Source organism: Hoplias malabaricus, chromosome 10 (assembly GCF_029633855.1).
Source record: "Hoplias malabaricus isolate fHopMal1 chromosome 10, fHopMal1.hap1, whole genome shotgun sequence".
Classification (NCBI taxonomy): Eukaryota; Metazoa; Chordata; class Actinopteri; order Characiformes; family Erythrinidae; genus Hoplias; species Hoplias malabaricus.
Genome location: NC_089809.1, coordinates 22,243,309 through 22,258,951, shown reverse-complemented (window position 1 = coordinate 22,258,951; position 15,643 = coordinate 22,243,309). Strand labels below are relative to the sequence as shown.

General features: G+C 39.8%; 1 protein-coding gene across 2 annotated transcripts; it reads left to right on the top strand.

Moving 5' to 3' along the window:
• The first annotated feature begins 4,119 nt into the window (after positions 1 to 4,119).
• Positions 4,120 to 12,220, top strand: fam210ab (family with sequence similarity 210 member Ab). Of its 2 annotated transcripts, none has more exons than XM_066683593.1 (4): positions 4,120 to 4,232; positions 6,928 to 7,304; positions 8,937 to 9,048; positions 9,985 to 12,220. In XM_066683593.1, exons 2-4 carry the CDS (start codon positions 6,964 to 6,966, stop codon positions 10,315 to 10,317), a joined length of 786 nt encoding a protein of 261 aa, XP_066539690.1. In that variant the 5' UTR covers positions 4,120 to 4,232; positions 6,928 to 6,963; the 3' UTR covers positions 10,318 to 12,220. The 2 variants fall into 2 exon arrangements, with proteins under 2 accessions (XP_066539690.1, XP_066539691.1); XM_066683594.1 differs by having other exon boundaries at positions 4,126 to 4,238.
• The last annotated feature ends 3,423 nt before the right edge of the window (positions 12,221 to 15,643 follow it).

Genomic DNA, 15,643 nt, shown 5'->3' with positions numbered 1-15,643 from the left:
AGTAAGTGTTGTCTGAATTCCACCTTTGTGTCACTAACTGCTTCCCTATATAGTGTTCTATATAGTACTATATAGTGATCAGTGAACAAGTGGATCATTTCAGACACAGCCCAGGATTACAAACAGTGTCTCCCAGTCATGAAATGACCAAGTGAACATAGCTAGTTAATGTTATATTTTACCAGACCCAAAAAACCCCACTGCTATGGAGCTATATTAGGGTTAAAAGTTTTGTTCACCAAAAACACACGTTGGTAGGTGGATTGGCCACTCAAAATTGTTCGTAGGTGTGAGTGTGTGAGTGAATGTGTGTGTGTGTCTGTGTTGCCCTGTGAAGGACTGGCGCTCCCTCCAGGGTGTATTCCTGCCTTGCGCCCCATGATTCCAGGTAGGCTCTGGACCCACCGCGACCCTGAACTGGATAAGCGCTTACAGATAATGAATGAATGAAGTTTTGTACATTTGAAAAAGAAAAATCTGAAACTGAAAGTTCAAATCTTGAGACTGAACACATACAATAATGTATTCAAAATTAAAATAAGTGTAGGATGATTTTTTTCAGTTTAAATAAAATTTTGATTCAATTATTTAATTTAATTATTATTTTTTTTTTTTAATAACTTATTTTACTTTTTCACTTTCCTCTATTTAACTCCTTGGCGGTAGGGCCCCGGGGGTGGATGAGGTTCACCCCAGTTTCCTCAAGGCTCTGGATGTTGTGGGGCTGTCCTGGTTGACACGTCTTTGCAACATCGCGTGGACATCGGGGGCAGTGCCTCTGGACTGGCAGACTGGGGTGGTGGTTCCCCTTTTTAAAAAGGGGGATCGGAGGGTGTGTTCCAACTATAGGGGGATCACACTCCTCAGCCTCCCCGGTAAGGTCTATGCGGGGGTACTGGAGAAGAGAGTCCGACTGATAGTTGAACCTCGGATCCAGGAGGAACAATGCGGATTCCGCCCCAGTCGTGGAACACAGGACCAGCTCTTTACCTTCGCTAGGATCCTGGAGGGTGCATGGGAGTTTGCTCAACCAGTCTACATGTGTTTTGTGGATCTGGAAAAGGCATTCGACCGTGTCCCTCGGGGTATTCTGTGGGGGGTGCTCAGGGAGTATGGGGTACTGGGCTCTTTGTTACGAGCTATCCAGTCCCTGTACAAACAGAGCAGGAGTCTGGTTCGTATGGCTGGCAGTAAGTTGGACTCCGTCAGGGCTGCCCATTGTCACCGGTTCTGTTCACAATTTTTATGGACAGAATTTCTCGGCGTAGCCAAGTGGCGGAGGGTGTCCGGTTTGGTGGTCTCAGGATTCCATGTCTGCTTTTTGCAGATGATGTGGTCTTGTTGGCTTTATCGAGCCGGGACCTCCAGCTCTTGCTGGACCAGTTTGCAGCCGAGTGTGAAGCGGTAGGGATGAGGATCAGCACCTCCAAGTCCGAGTCCATGGTACTCAGCCGGAAAAGGGTGGAGTGCTCTCTCCAGGTTGGAAGTGAGATCCTGCCTCAAGTGGAGGAGTTTAAATACCTCAGGGTCTTGTTCACGAGTGAGGGAAAGATGAGATTGACAGGCGGATCGGTGCAGCGTCAGCAGTAATGCGGGCTCTGTACCGGTCTGTTGTGGTGAAGAGAGAGCTGAGCAGAAAAGCAAAGCTCTCGATTTACCGTTCAATCTACGTCCCAACCCTCACCTATGGTCACGAGCTTTGGGTAGTGACCGAAAGAATGAGATCGCGGGTACAAGCGGCTGAAATGAGTTTTCTCCGCAGGATGTCTGGACTCTCCCTTAGAGACAGGGTTAGGAGCTCGGACATCCGGGAGAGACTCGGAGTGGAGCCGCTGCTCCTCCACGTCAAGAGGAGCCAGCTGAGGTGGTTCGGGCATCTGGTTCGGATGCCTCCTGGACGTCTTCCTGGAGAGGTGTTCCGGGCATGTCCAATGGGGAGGAGGCCCCGGGGCAGACCAAGAACACACTGGAGAGACTATATGTCTCGACTGGCCTGGGAACGCCTCAGTATACCCCCGGAGGAGCTAGAGTCGGTGGCTGGGGAGAGGGAGGCCTGGGTTTCTTTGCTCCGACTGCTTCCCCCGCGACCCGGACCCGGATAAGTGGTGGATAATGGATGGATGGACTTTCCTCTTTTTTGATATTTGAAGTCTTATATTTTTCAATTGCAGATTTTGTTTTCAGATGCAGATCTTTTTTTTTTTTTTTTTTTTTACTTTTTTCAGTCACAGATCTTACTTTCACTTTCAGACCCTTTTTTTCTGTTTCAGACTTCTGGTCCTTTTCTCGCGTGGGAGGCGGGACATCAGCGGAGAGGGGCGTGGTCTATTGACTGACAGCATAACAATGGAGGTGGAGGACCTTTCTCACTGTTGACTGTGAGAAATATCACTGAACACTCACGTTATACGCAATATTCCGTGTAAAACATTGATTTTAGTGACCTAAAGTCCTTTATAGTGAGCTCTTTAAGACAACATTTGACACCAATCACAGTAAAAGAGCTATAAACTCTGTCAGAGTGCGTAACTCCACAGCCACACTTTTGTTTCCAAGCACTTTGCTGGCCATGGCATCTGCTCCATCAGGACAAAGCTGCATTGAGCCGGTAATGAATCTGAATAAGCTCATTATTCACCAGGTTCTTAGTCTGAAGTTCAGTTCCACCTTAAATCGTGCTTTAATTTATATATATATATATAAATTTTAATTACATTTTTAATACAATTTCAATTTAATATTTTTTTTTGCTTTAGTGCCACCTAGCGATGGCTTGTTTACATGCTGGCCACATTTGTGGATCAGGCTGCATTTGTATTTGGATTGGGTGAAATATGAAATGAAAGTCTCAAAATCCAAAAACCTGTGAGATGAAATGAACAAATGCACGTCAAGGAAAACAAGTAAGTGATTTGATCCACAAATGCAGATCCAACATTTTTTATTTTTGCATAAAATTATGATATATCTATGAAAACCAAAAACATGTATTCATGAATTTAACTGAATTTGTACAAATTGCAGACCGTGAAATACAGATTGGGATGTATTCATTTGTGAATAGTGAAACATATTTGTGACTGGTGTTTAATTTGTGGATTGACATTTCCGCATTTATAAAATATTTTGAGACTAATCGCTTTCCATATCTCTGATACAGTGCTGCTGACTCTCATTGAAAATGAATGACTTCTGGTTGCCGTCTCCCTTTCGGTGTGCACACACAGTAACTCAGTGAGAGAAGAATGCTCTGTGTCTGAAACTGTGCCCTATTCACTATATAGAGTATAGTGAATAGTGAGCCATTTCAGACACAGGGATGTTAACAGAGGGATATTTCAAACCTGACCGCTGTTTATATATATATATATATATATTTCACCTAATAAAATAATAATAATAAAATAAATAAAATAAATAATCTTAGAATTTCTTTAATAAGGGGGTTTGTGCTGTGTCTATCCCCTGTATATATATCTGTAGGCATCATTATTTTTTCATACAATACATGCATTTTCATACACTACATTTATATCACCTATGGTTTTATTTAAACAACTTTACGTATAGAAATACTGGATGGCAGAGCACATTTCGACAAGGTAGCACAACTCGTCAGAACACTGGCTCAGTTCTCATTGGCCGGTTTCCTGAATGACAACTAGATTTACCAATAATGCTCAAAGCAGCGCGTTGAGGCAGCTCTTTCCCGACCTACCTGATTTGCGCATGTAGCTTATAGCAGCAGACTGTTTTCCAAAGCAAACCAGAGCTTTATTTTCAAGTGTATCTTTAATCACACATAAACACGAGTTGGACTTTCCTCATTGTCCTTTACTGTTTTGAACAACTGAAGTACCTGCAAAGTGTGTTTATTTTACAACTGACACATGGGCTGCAACCTCTACAATAATAATAATTAACAACAGTAATGGTAATAATAACAATAATAATGATAATAATTAACGGCAGTAAAAGTAATAATAATAATTATAACAAAGGCCATGCTGCTGTTGATTCGAGGGTTTATGCAATGTCACGGTGGTCACTCATGAGATCAGTCACGTAGTCGCGAGGGACTAACCTTAAAGACTACACTTCCCATGACACACGGCGCGAGGAAAGTCCATGTGTAGCAGTGTGGAAAAAGTTTCCATGCGATGAGCAGTAACGGCATGGCGCGGAGAGAGGACACGACTCTGACAGAGTGACATAAACAACCTCTCTTCCAGGTGAAGGTCTGAGCTTTTACAGCGTAACGATTTATTAGCTTCTTATTCAAATCTAAGTGGGATCGGGCGTTAAAATATATGATTTATGGGAGGAACGGGATGTCTACAAATTTAATGTACACGAATACTGTGTGGAGTTTTAGATAATAATATATAGGTTTAATGTATGATAATTATAAACTAATTAAACAACGTGTAATAATACAGTTCAGTTTCAGTGGCTCGGGGCAGTAGGGGAATAAGTTGCTCCATTTACAGGCTGTCATCAGCTCGTGAATCCTAGCTGCTTGTGTAACGACTTTAATTTGAGCGTGTGATTCTATAATGAGTAAGGTGCCACAATGTGTTCTTGCTGTGATCTTGAAGGTAAACCTTTGTTGGTTTCCTTAAGGTAATATCAGTAGAAACTTTCAATAGAGAAAGAACCTTCATGCAATGTAAATGTATTTAGGAGAACCCCTTAAAGTGGTACAGAACCTTGATAAGAAAGTCCTGTATCACTTTATAAGTTTCTACAATCTCTAATTTACAAATATAATCCCTCTAGGAACTAAACCCCCTTGAAGCATCTTTAAAGCTTGTATTTTTTTTTTGCAAATGTGAATGAAGCTTCAATGGCTGTTAATTCTGTGTATATGGTTAAGGTATGACTAAGCAATTACTGTCAAAGGAAAGTACAGACTGGGTCCTAGAGTAAAGAGGCCTCCACCTGATCCCAATGACTATTTCAACACACTGCCACTTACTCACCCATGCTTTCTCTTTTTTGTAATCACTTCATCTTGATCAGGGTGAGCCCAGAGCCTGCCCAGAATCAGGAACACACCCTGCATAGGGTGCCAGTCCTAACACTTGTGGACATTTTCTGCACAGTCAATCCACCTGCCAACAGGTCTGATCTTTTTAATAATTAATTATTTGATTTATAAAAAAATGCATAAAGACACAATATAAAAAATGTAATCTAAAATGTATTGCAGCATTGCAATGAAATCTAACAGTGTCCTTTTTAAAATAAAAAAAATTATATATAAAAAGTGACAAACTTAAAATATAAAATGGCACTCTCCCACTGACCCTCATTTACCCCCTTCTCATTTTTACAGGACTTTTCATGACAGAGCAGAAATATTAAAATATCACATGTTCTTGGCCAAAGGTGACTCTCATTTTTTGGAAACTATAACCTGCTGTAGGGAACTGGTCCTCAGAACCTCACATGGTCCCGAGTCAAAGGACAGGTTCTTTGGGAATGGACTCCCCTCAGAGTTTTGGAGACAAGCGAGAGCGCCCAGTGTAAATAAACACAGCGTTTTATAAAGAGAGAAATCAAATTACTGACAAATAATGTTAATTTTGAGTTTATAACTAACAGAATTCTAATGGTCACTCAGACCCAGTTGCTTTATCCGGTGTGTGTCCCTGTTAAATCAGACAACCACAATGTCTGGATAGACTTTCAAGAATAAAATTAAGCACAGAAACTCACAGATTGTATGCTTTTCTGTAAACACTGGTAAGGGTAACAATTTTTACTGTCACGTGTTTGTCTTTGGATTTTAAACTCGTTTGAAATGTGAGAGTAGACTGAACAAAAGCGTTAGAAAAGTGAAGCCAGAACATCTCTTACTCTCTCTGGTGGCTGGCTACAGTAAAATCCTTAACCCTGCCTATTCCCATGTAAATAAATAGAGCGCCAAAAAAAAAATCCTTTAATCAAAAAGACACATCCGAGGTGTTTTTAATTAGTTTGTTTGTTGTTGTTTTATCTTAATTGCCCGTTGTGTTCTGCCAATTCTGCAAGCTCCCAAGTATTAATACACCTCCTGTATTTTTCCACAAAATTAATGCCTTTTATAGGAGTTACTCTTGATGATATTTAAAGGGGTGTGTCCATGAGATGTTTGACAGCTGTGGGTAAGTTGACCGACAATGCTCCTGGTATCCTTGCATTTCACACAGATTCACTGTGTATATGAGCCTTACTCATAAACACAGAAACAAAAACTGGGATGTTTTATTATTTCTGTCAAAACCATTAGTTTTCATGTGGTGTTAAATTTTATACAAATATATCGGAGAAACCCTGACCCATTTATCTGTATCTTGTTTATAAACTGAGCCCTTTCCACTCACCTATGCCACTCAGTGAAGAGTCACCGGCTGCATCCTAAACAGCGAAAAACTCCCAATATATTGCACTTCACAGATGATAAAACTAAGACTACACCCAGAAAAGGCATTAGTTCAACAGGGAGATGCAGAGATGAGAGACGTACAGCTGTTCGATTGTTTACTGCTGCGCTGCTCCCTTGTGGCATGGAGATAAATCAATAGATAAATATAAATAATCTATTTTTAATGGGAGTAGACTTGAATATTAGAGAGGGAAATGCCCCTGCCCAAAATATAGTGCCCCTAAATGTCACCTATATTCCAGGGTAATAACATTCCTACTGGCCACAACCTGTCTGTTTATACCTCTTGGGTTTAGTACTGTGTCAAAACAGCTGCGTGTGCACAGACTTTATAATGGTCTTTTGTTGTTAGTTGTTGCAGCTCTCCTCACAGACAGTCACCAGGGGCGAGAATCAAACCCAGCATCCAAAGATGCTAGTGCTGTGTGGCAGTGACATTTTCGGTATGGTCACTTTGCAGGACACAGACTTCAGATACCTTTTCCTCTCCTCTGCAGGTCGTGTAGGTGCTGGGTCGAGGGCTAGAGGAGAAAATGCAGCGTGTGCTGTGTCCTGCAGCTGTCCAGCTGCGCTCTGTATGCGTGGACTCGAAGATGAGGCGCATAAACCTCTCAACTCTAGGCTGCTTCAGCTCTTCTGTTCGCAGGACGTCTCCTGGCCCTAAAACACCACTGAAACAGTCAGAGAGGTTTTATGTGAGGGAGGAAAGGTCAGCTGCTGCTCCACAATGTGATGTTGATCCACTGCATGACAAGTCCATCAGCCTCTATCAGAGGTTCAAGAAAACATTCAAACAATACGGCAAGGTCATGGTGCCTGTGCACCTCCTCACCTCCAGCGTGTGGTTTGGGGCGTTCTATTATGCCGCAGTGAAGTAAGTGATATTCTGTGGTGTTTAAAGTAAATGTCGTCTCACTTTTTATACTTTCCTTCCAACCATTTAGCCCAGAGAAATTAATGCAGGATTCTTATCTTTTGAAAGATTTTTAAAAGTATTATTTCTGCATTTTTGCCCGTGTTGAATTTGAATTTAGAAGCACTATGTTCGGTCTACCTCAGGACCAATAAGGATTATGTTTACTAGGCCTTTGTTGATGCATATTTACTCCTTTGTCTTTACATACAGCGATGTCTCCACATTCCCTGAATCCTGTGATGATATTTTGTGCTGTAGAGGGTGAAATACTTAAAATCTCTAAAACCACTCATTGCGCTTAAGCTGTTGGATTATTCGCTGGTGTGTTTTTGGTAGCATGGCAGACCTTGGCTTGTTCTTGTTCTAAATATTTAGTTTTATACACGAGCATGACTACATCATTTTTGGAACACATTCTAATGTACACCTTACACTGTAACTTTTCTGCACACATCAGTTTCATAATGAATGTACAATAATAATAATTATTATTTTTATTTTAAAAAAGCAAAGTTAATGAGGATTAACATTAAATATGTTGGTTTGGCCCTGTTGTATATAAACAAAACAAGACATTTTAGTATTTTAGATTTTGATTTGTATGATTTTTGGGTTAGTGCAGTACAGTAATACCATGACGTACGAGTTTAATTCGTAACTTAATTTGCTTGTATATCCAATTAAATTTCTCCATTAAAATGAATTTAAATGCTATTAATCCATTCTAGCCCCTTAAAAACCTGTTAACTGTTTGTAAATAATAACAAATAATGTAAAAAAAAAATAATATATATATATATATTATTATTATTATAATATATATATATATATATATATATATATATATATATATAATAAGAAAGAATGTAAAGATCAATGCTTGCACGCCAATTGAACTGAACTACCTGGGCTACCTGTGGCAGGTAGCTCGCTTGCAACTCGTATCTCGCATAATAAAGCAAAAATATCTCATATCTCTGAAAAGTTGATTCACTTGTAAATCAAGGTTTCACTGTATTTCAGTTATAATATATTAAAAAACCCATCTAGCTAATGTTAAAAAAACTTGCAACAATAAACATTTGCCACTTTTTATGTATGCTGTTGGTATGGTGTGATGCAGCTGGTCGTTGTGACTTGATTAGCCTCATAATAATGTCCCCACAGAATTTCAAGTTCACGACCCTCTTTTTTGGATTGTACAAATCCAGAGCTTTTTTATTTCTAACATCATGATTTAAACCCAGCATTTTGGCTTTTATAAATAGAGGAATTGTTCAGATATGTCTGGACATTGCACTGAACTCAAGTACCATATATCCATGCAATAACTACAGCATCTATAATCATGTTCTGTGGCTTTAAGGGTTACTTGGCAGAGCTGTTTTACTGCGTAAAGTCTGTCTGAGCCTCTGTAATTCAGACATACTTCACTGTAAACAAATCTAAGGCATTGGAAGTTGAAGCTGGTTATAAACAGCAGAACTGCATTCTTGGTTTCTGTACACAAAACCTCAGTCTTCAAAACATGATGCAATATGATCTGTCAGACCATGTTTACAGTGCCCTTTATGTTCTGCACTTCTTTAGAGGATTGAACCTAGTCCCGTTCCTGGAATATGTTGGCTTACCTGACAGAGTAGTGGGAATACTGCGAGACTCTCAGGGAGGATACGCACTCACAGCCTACGCCATGTACAAGGTAACACCCATGAGTTCAGCAAGTGGGAGACTGAGCCATCTCTGTTGTGGCACATAACTTTAAATTCAATCGGTTTTGTGAAAACTTTTCAACAATATAAGAACAATTTGTTTTACCAAAGGCCAATGTGATTGCTTTTCTTTATATTTTGCTTTTGACTTAAAAATGATCATGTTTTGTGTATCTTGAATTTAGATTCTACATTCATCATCTGTAACCGCTTCTCCAATTCAGGGTTGTGGTGGGTCCAGAGCCTACTTAAAATCACTGGGCACAGGGCAGGAACACAGGTGGCGCCAGTCCTTCACAGGGTGACACAAACTCACACCTATGGACACTTTGGGTAGCCAAACCATCTACCAATGGTTTTGTTTTTGGACCATGGGAGCACCCGGAGGAAACCCATGCTGGCACAGGGAGAACACACCAAACTTCTCAGACAGTCACCCGGAGCGGGACTCAAACCCACAACTCCACTCTGTGTGACAGCATCTACACTTTATTATTATATATTTGTAGAATTATCAAGAAAATCCAGAACAAAGCTTGTATAACCCTCTAGAAACCATGATATGAAATAGGAGTCTCATAGCGGTGGTTCTGTATGTCCATAGGTGTGTGTGACTGCATGTGTTTGCCTTGCGCCCAATGAGTCCAGCTAGACTATGGATCTACAGCAACCCAGAGCAGAATGAAGTGGTTTAAGAATATGAATGAATGATGGATGATTCTGTACTGAGGGTCAAGTATTCCAGAAGATTAGAAGCAGTTACTGCAGTAAAAAGGGATAAACTGCTAAACAATACCCTTTGTTTCAGAAATGTTGGAGAAGAATATCCACAAACATTTGCCAATTTAGTGTATGTTCATGTTTTAAAAATTAAACAGGATCCCCTGTAATTTGTAATCCCACTATTCATTTGGCTTCTGTCTCAGCTTGCTACTCCAGCCAGGTACACAGTGACTCTGGGCTGCACGTCTTTGACTGTGCAGTATATGCGGAGACATGGCTACTTCTCCACTCCTCCTCCAGTTAAAGACTATCTGCAGGACAAAATGGAAGAGACCAGAGGGAGGTTCTCGGAAAAGATGGAGGAGACCAAAGGAAGATTTTCTGACAAAATGGAAGAAACCAAAGAGCTTTTCTCAGGGCGAATGGAAGAGACTAAAGAGCGCTTCACAGAAAAAATGCAGGAGACGAAAGACAAGCTCTCTGAGAAACTGCAGGAAACTAAAGACAAAGTATCTCTCAGGAAGAAAATTGATTAATGGCGGTGAGCTCACACTGAACTGAGAGTAGAGGAAATGTGCAAAGTTGCAGAATTCCAGGAATTCACACTTTCATGCAGTATAAATACTGAAACCTTATTCTTAACTGGAAATGTGTTTGAACTGAGGCCCTGAATGTTGATTCAATCGTAACATTAGTGTCTTCATGTGGTCCAAATATGTCAGATACTCTCTGGTGTACTGACAAGACCGTTTACTCTAGATCACTGGTCACCAACCTTTTTACATATAAGAGCACCTTTTGATATCTGAACAAATCTGCCAGTATAAATGCCAGACATATGCTACTAAAAATAAAAGCTGTATGTTCCCATAGTCACCAATAACATACAATTAATCTGTTTACTTACTTCATACTGTACACCTGAGGCTGTACGCTGTCTGCAGCGCTTCCGAGGTATGCTTAGCTGAACCTATGTGTGCTTTTAGGTCCTTTACACCTTTATTTGCTACACAAAATATGGGAATTTCTTTTTTAATTCACCCGAGAACTTACATTTTCATTTAGGTATCGCTGCTTGAGATGAGGGTAGGTACATGAGCTTTGCCTGACGTAAACAAGGACTACTGACTTTCAGACTGACCAATTAAATGTTTATCGACCAATAACGGCACCTCTACAGTCAGTCCGTCCAATCCGAAGATTTTAGGCTACTTTACCACGCCCCCTTCTCAAGCGAACCAATCGGAGTAGGGGAGGGCGGGACTACTTTGTGAACGAAACGCTTCTCGAAGTTGTATGTAAGCTCTAGAAAAACAAAATCCCGGACGTTTGTGAAATTCCGGCCGGACATTTTTTAAGTCTAAAGAAGAGGACATGTCCGGGTAAAAGAGGACGTCTGGTCACACTAGGCTACCTATCGTTTTGAAACCGTCAGCACCGCCGCCATGTTACCTGAGCGGACAGGGCAGAAACACCACAGAGCTGCAACACTATTATTCGGGGACACAAACCCTGTGTGACCACAGTTTATATGTCCCTGCTTAACTAGCTCGCGAACCACTGCGGATACTAAGTACGCCTCTATTGTATAGTATATGACTTAAACGCGATAACTGAAGCAGCATGAGACATCACGATCTTCTTGCATTGTCTTGGAGATCGACCTCTAAAATCACTTGTCTTGAATGTAGTATTATAAACGTGTGTTGATAGAAAACTTGAAATAGCAAACCTTTTAAAAAATGTTTTTTTTAATGTAAGATTTTAGTTTGTTCTGTAAATTACAGTGCACACTGTATTTCAGGAAAAACAGTATATTTAATTATTGTTAGAACAAGGTCATGTACCTTACAGTTTTAAGACCTACTGATGTCGTCATGATTTAATTGATGTCATTAAAGCCATATATTTTGTTTGTATGAAGTCAGAGGAACATGTATCTGTGACAGACCTGATTTGCACATAATCAGAGCCTATGTACTGCATTGATGTGAGGGAATAAAACACATTCCTTATGTTTTTTCTTATTATTTTTCAGTGTTCTCTGCAGCAGTGTAATGTCTCGTCTCTAGCAGGCTTCAGCAACAGAGCCCCCAAATTGTCCAAAAAACAAAACACCCCACACAAACGTCACTATACTTTGAATTCAGAAAGATGAGTAAATGTGAACACAAAGTGAGTTTCTTTGCTTGCTGGTGTGTGGTGATTTGAAACTTTAGCTAATTTGGAAAAATTACAAAATTTTCTTCAAAAAAGGTCATGATGTCAAATGTACAGATTTCCAAAAGTAATATGTTCTACTCAAACACATGATTTCCACCACTGCTAGTAAAGATGACAGGCGTTTCCCTCTGTCTTTCAGATATAATGCAGGTACATTTATGCTAAAATTAAACAATGAGGAGACACATTAGTATTTTTAAGTTTTAATGTTTTGCTATGGTTTGACCACAGCAGTACAAGCATAAAATCTTTGACTACAACGGCATTTAGAGCAACATTTTTTGACTATTTTTTTCCTTTTCCTTTTTTTCTGAAAAAGTATTGCAGTAACAGACCTTAGGCCTAGAACCTATTACATCACAACTGCTTAAATAAAAAGAGGCAAAATACACATTTTAATGTGTATATGAGCATAATGTGCTTGTACGTGTATATAACAATACAAGTACACACTTATGCTTACACACAGATAAAGAAAAATCTGCTGGGGTACAATTCGTAATTAAAAACCAAAATGATACAGAGTCCATGATGAAAGCAGTCCTGTGTCGAACAATAATGCTGAAAAGCTATGGTTAGCAGTGGTGAGCACAAGCATCTGATGCTTTTAGAAGAAACAAACTTGAGGTGCAATCAGCTTCAGTCCAGACTAGCTCCTCACATACCAGGAACAAACGTCTACAGCGTTCTGGGCTTTACAGACACACCGTAGGCCTCTCAAGGCTACACAACTGCCAATGGTCATTGGAGAAACAAAATGGTAATGCTATGTACATCATCATCTGTTACATAATTCTGGACATGCTTTACAGGTAGTTACAGTGGAGATCCAGCATAACCGTCTGTAATTAAATTCTATCCACGCTTTGTTCCAACATACCACATACACAGAATGTCTGAAATAATAAATATTACAAAATGATGAACGGTAGAAGTGTGTTACTCTGGCCCCCGCTGTCTGATGTCTGAAAGGCAGGGAGCTTAGCATCTCATGGAAATAAAAGGTTTAAGACTACACTGGGTATTACTGGTTCAAAAGGAACCTCAGACAGTTTACGCATTTCTGAAAGCCTGGACAGTGACTGAAATTTGAGAGATACACATTTACCAACAATTCCCAAAGCAAAGTCAGGGACTCTGCCTTGATATCCGTGTTTTCTGCACATCTGTGTGCGGCACTTTGTTAAACGCACCCCTGGGGGAAACATCACGTGTCCATGAAGGTCCAGGTCTTAAATCACCTTTTCTAGCTTTGGTGCTTTGTGGATATGGGGATTGTTTTAATTGCAATAAATTATACAATAACTTTAGACTAGACTGGATATAAATCTACTGTCACAGCCCACGCCGGCCTGATTAACTGTCTGATTAATGGCTGTAGACGTAGGCGGTGTACTGTTTAAAATTTACTAATGAAATATATTCCCATTTTACAATGGGGAAAAAGGGCCCAATCTCACACCTATCAGTCATGACACAGTCTGTTACGAACTCCTAGTTGTACTACTAGAAGCAGCCAAACACCTGTTATAGACTTCATTATTTAATAAGAAGCCCACAGAAGCTTTTCATATACAGTTTGCTAGTCCAATGCCTCTGTTGCTTTATGGATGACAAAGTGTGGTAAACGTGAAAGAGTTCAGGCATAAACCCTTGAGTCAAAAGAACAAATTTCTCCTGGGACACAGACTCCACCGTTGCACTGCCCAACCCTCTGTAGTACAAGTTATTTGGGGTAGGATTAAAAAACAAAGTTTTATATTCTATTTCAAGCATGTTTCTTTTCCTAGGACAACTGCCATTCATACTGTTAATATGGTTATTATTCATAGAAAAAAATAAGTAGTACTTTGTAATCATTCTGTAATTCATATTAAGTATTGTTTTTCAAACCTTTTCCTTGTTTACAAAAAGAAAATAACAAACAAACAAACAAAAAAAGACAAAAAAGCACATCCCAACTGTAGGCATTTACAAACCTGATACCACTGTGTTAAATTTTTTATACCATCTATACATTATATTACATTATTAACAATGTCTTTTTTTGTTGTTTCTACCCATTGGGTAGGATATGTGTGCATAACATATTCAAGTTATTTACAGCACCTTACAAAAAAAAAAAATAATAAAAATAAACAAACAAAAAAGATAGAAAGAAAATAAAGACAGACCAGTGAAAAAAGCACCGTTGGAAGTGAGGCACACCAAAGGTGGGAGCTTGAAGAGTGCAAGTGGGTTTCTACGTCTGCTCAAAACGTGAACATTAGGCACCGAGTTAGCTCACATCATACGGACATGCAGAGCGCCTCATTCCATACACAACAATAACAACAACAAAAAAAGAAACACAAGCACTTCTTTTGTAACAAGGACAAATGGGCAGATGAAGCGAAGGCGGCAGGAGAAGCCCGAGCAGAAACGGTGAAATGAAGGTCATTACTAGAAAAGGGTCGGGCCGACAAGTGCAAGCCACAATGAAAATCAATTGGCGGAAACAGCAGCAGCAGCAGTAGTGATAGCAGCAGCATTAAACAGCAGAGATGAAAGAAAAGCTCTGTGAGCTCTTTGGAAGAGTACACGACGGGAGAGAAGATCTGACCGGGACGCTTTTAGCTTCACCTCAAGCAAACGAGCCAGTTCACAACCAAAAAAACAAAACAAAACAAACAAAAAAAACCCAAAAACAAACAAAAAAACCCCACCAACATTCACCCTCTCTGCAAAGTAGTCGTTCCACATACTTCATCCGTCTAAACTTGTTCAAATAACAAAGCTCAAATAAAAAGGATGTGTGGGGGTGCTGGCATAAGCCCTTTACTAAATGCTGGCATTGCGATATAAAAATTTTACATCAAGATTCGTGGTAATCTGTGAGAAAGCTCAGTTCTCTAGGCAAAGTTTAAGCGTACTCTAGGATTAAAAAGGATTTTAGGAGGGATTAACATCATTATTAAGGAATTTAATCCTAATACCTATCTTAAATCTGTCCCCAAGAACACACCCCACTTACTGAATTGTGCAGAAGGTGGCGCTGACCATTACATAAATGCTTTATTAGAGAAATCCTTCTAAATGCTGCCAGACACTGACCAGACCTAATCCTGGACTCAGTCACACAGACAATGCAGATTCTTCAGTACAGTACAGAACTACACTTAGTTAAACGTTCAGGGAACCAGCCTTGAACATGTAGATGTAAATACAGACTAACAAACACTGTCAGAAAAAGAGCTCTTCAGTCCAGACCTGGGCTTAATCTGTGTCCATGAAACCGGCTCAGCATCCTTCTACACGTTAAGGCTTGTGGTCAAGAGCCAGATTGAGGAAATCTAGGCTTCAATATCTAGCGGACTGGATTTATAACTAGCTTACAGACTATGTAAGTATCTTCATTAACAACGGCAGAAACAAACAATCTCACACACAAACACAAACGCAGGGACATGCTTCTGTTGAAGGGGCAGTAATACACAAAGTCTATTCTGATTGGTGACACAATACTATAAAACAACTACAGTTTTGTAAATAAAACACCATCATGGACACTTCAGATTAGCCACGTTTGTCCATCAAAAAAAAAAAAAAAAAAAAAGCACAAGATCATGCAACAACAATGGGTTAGAAAGGGAGGCTCTC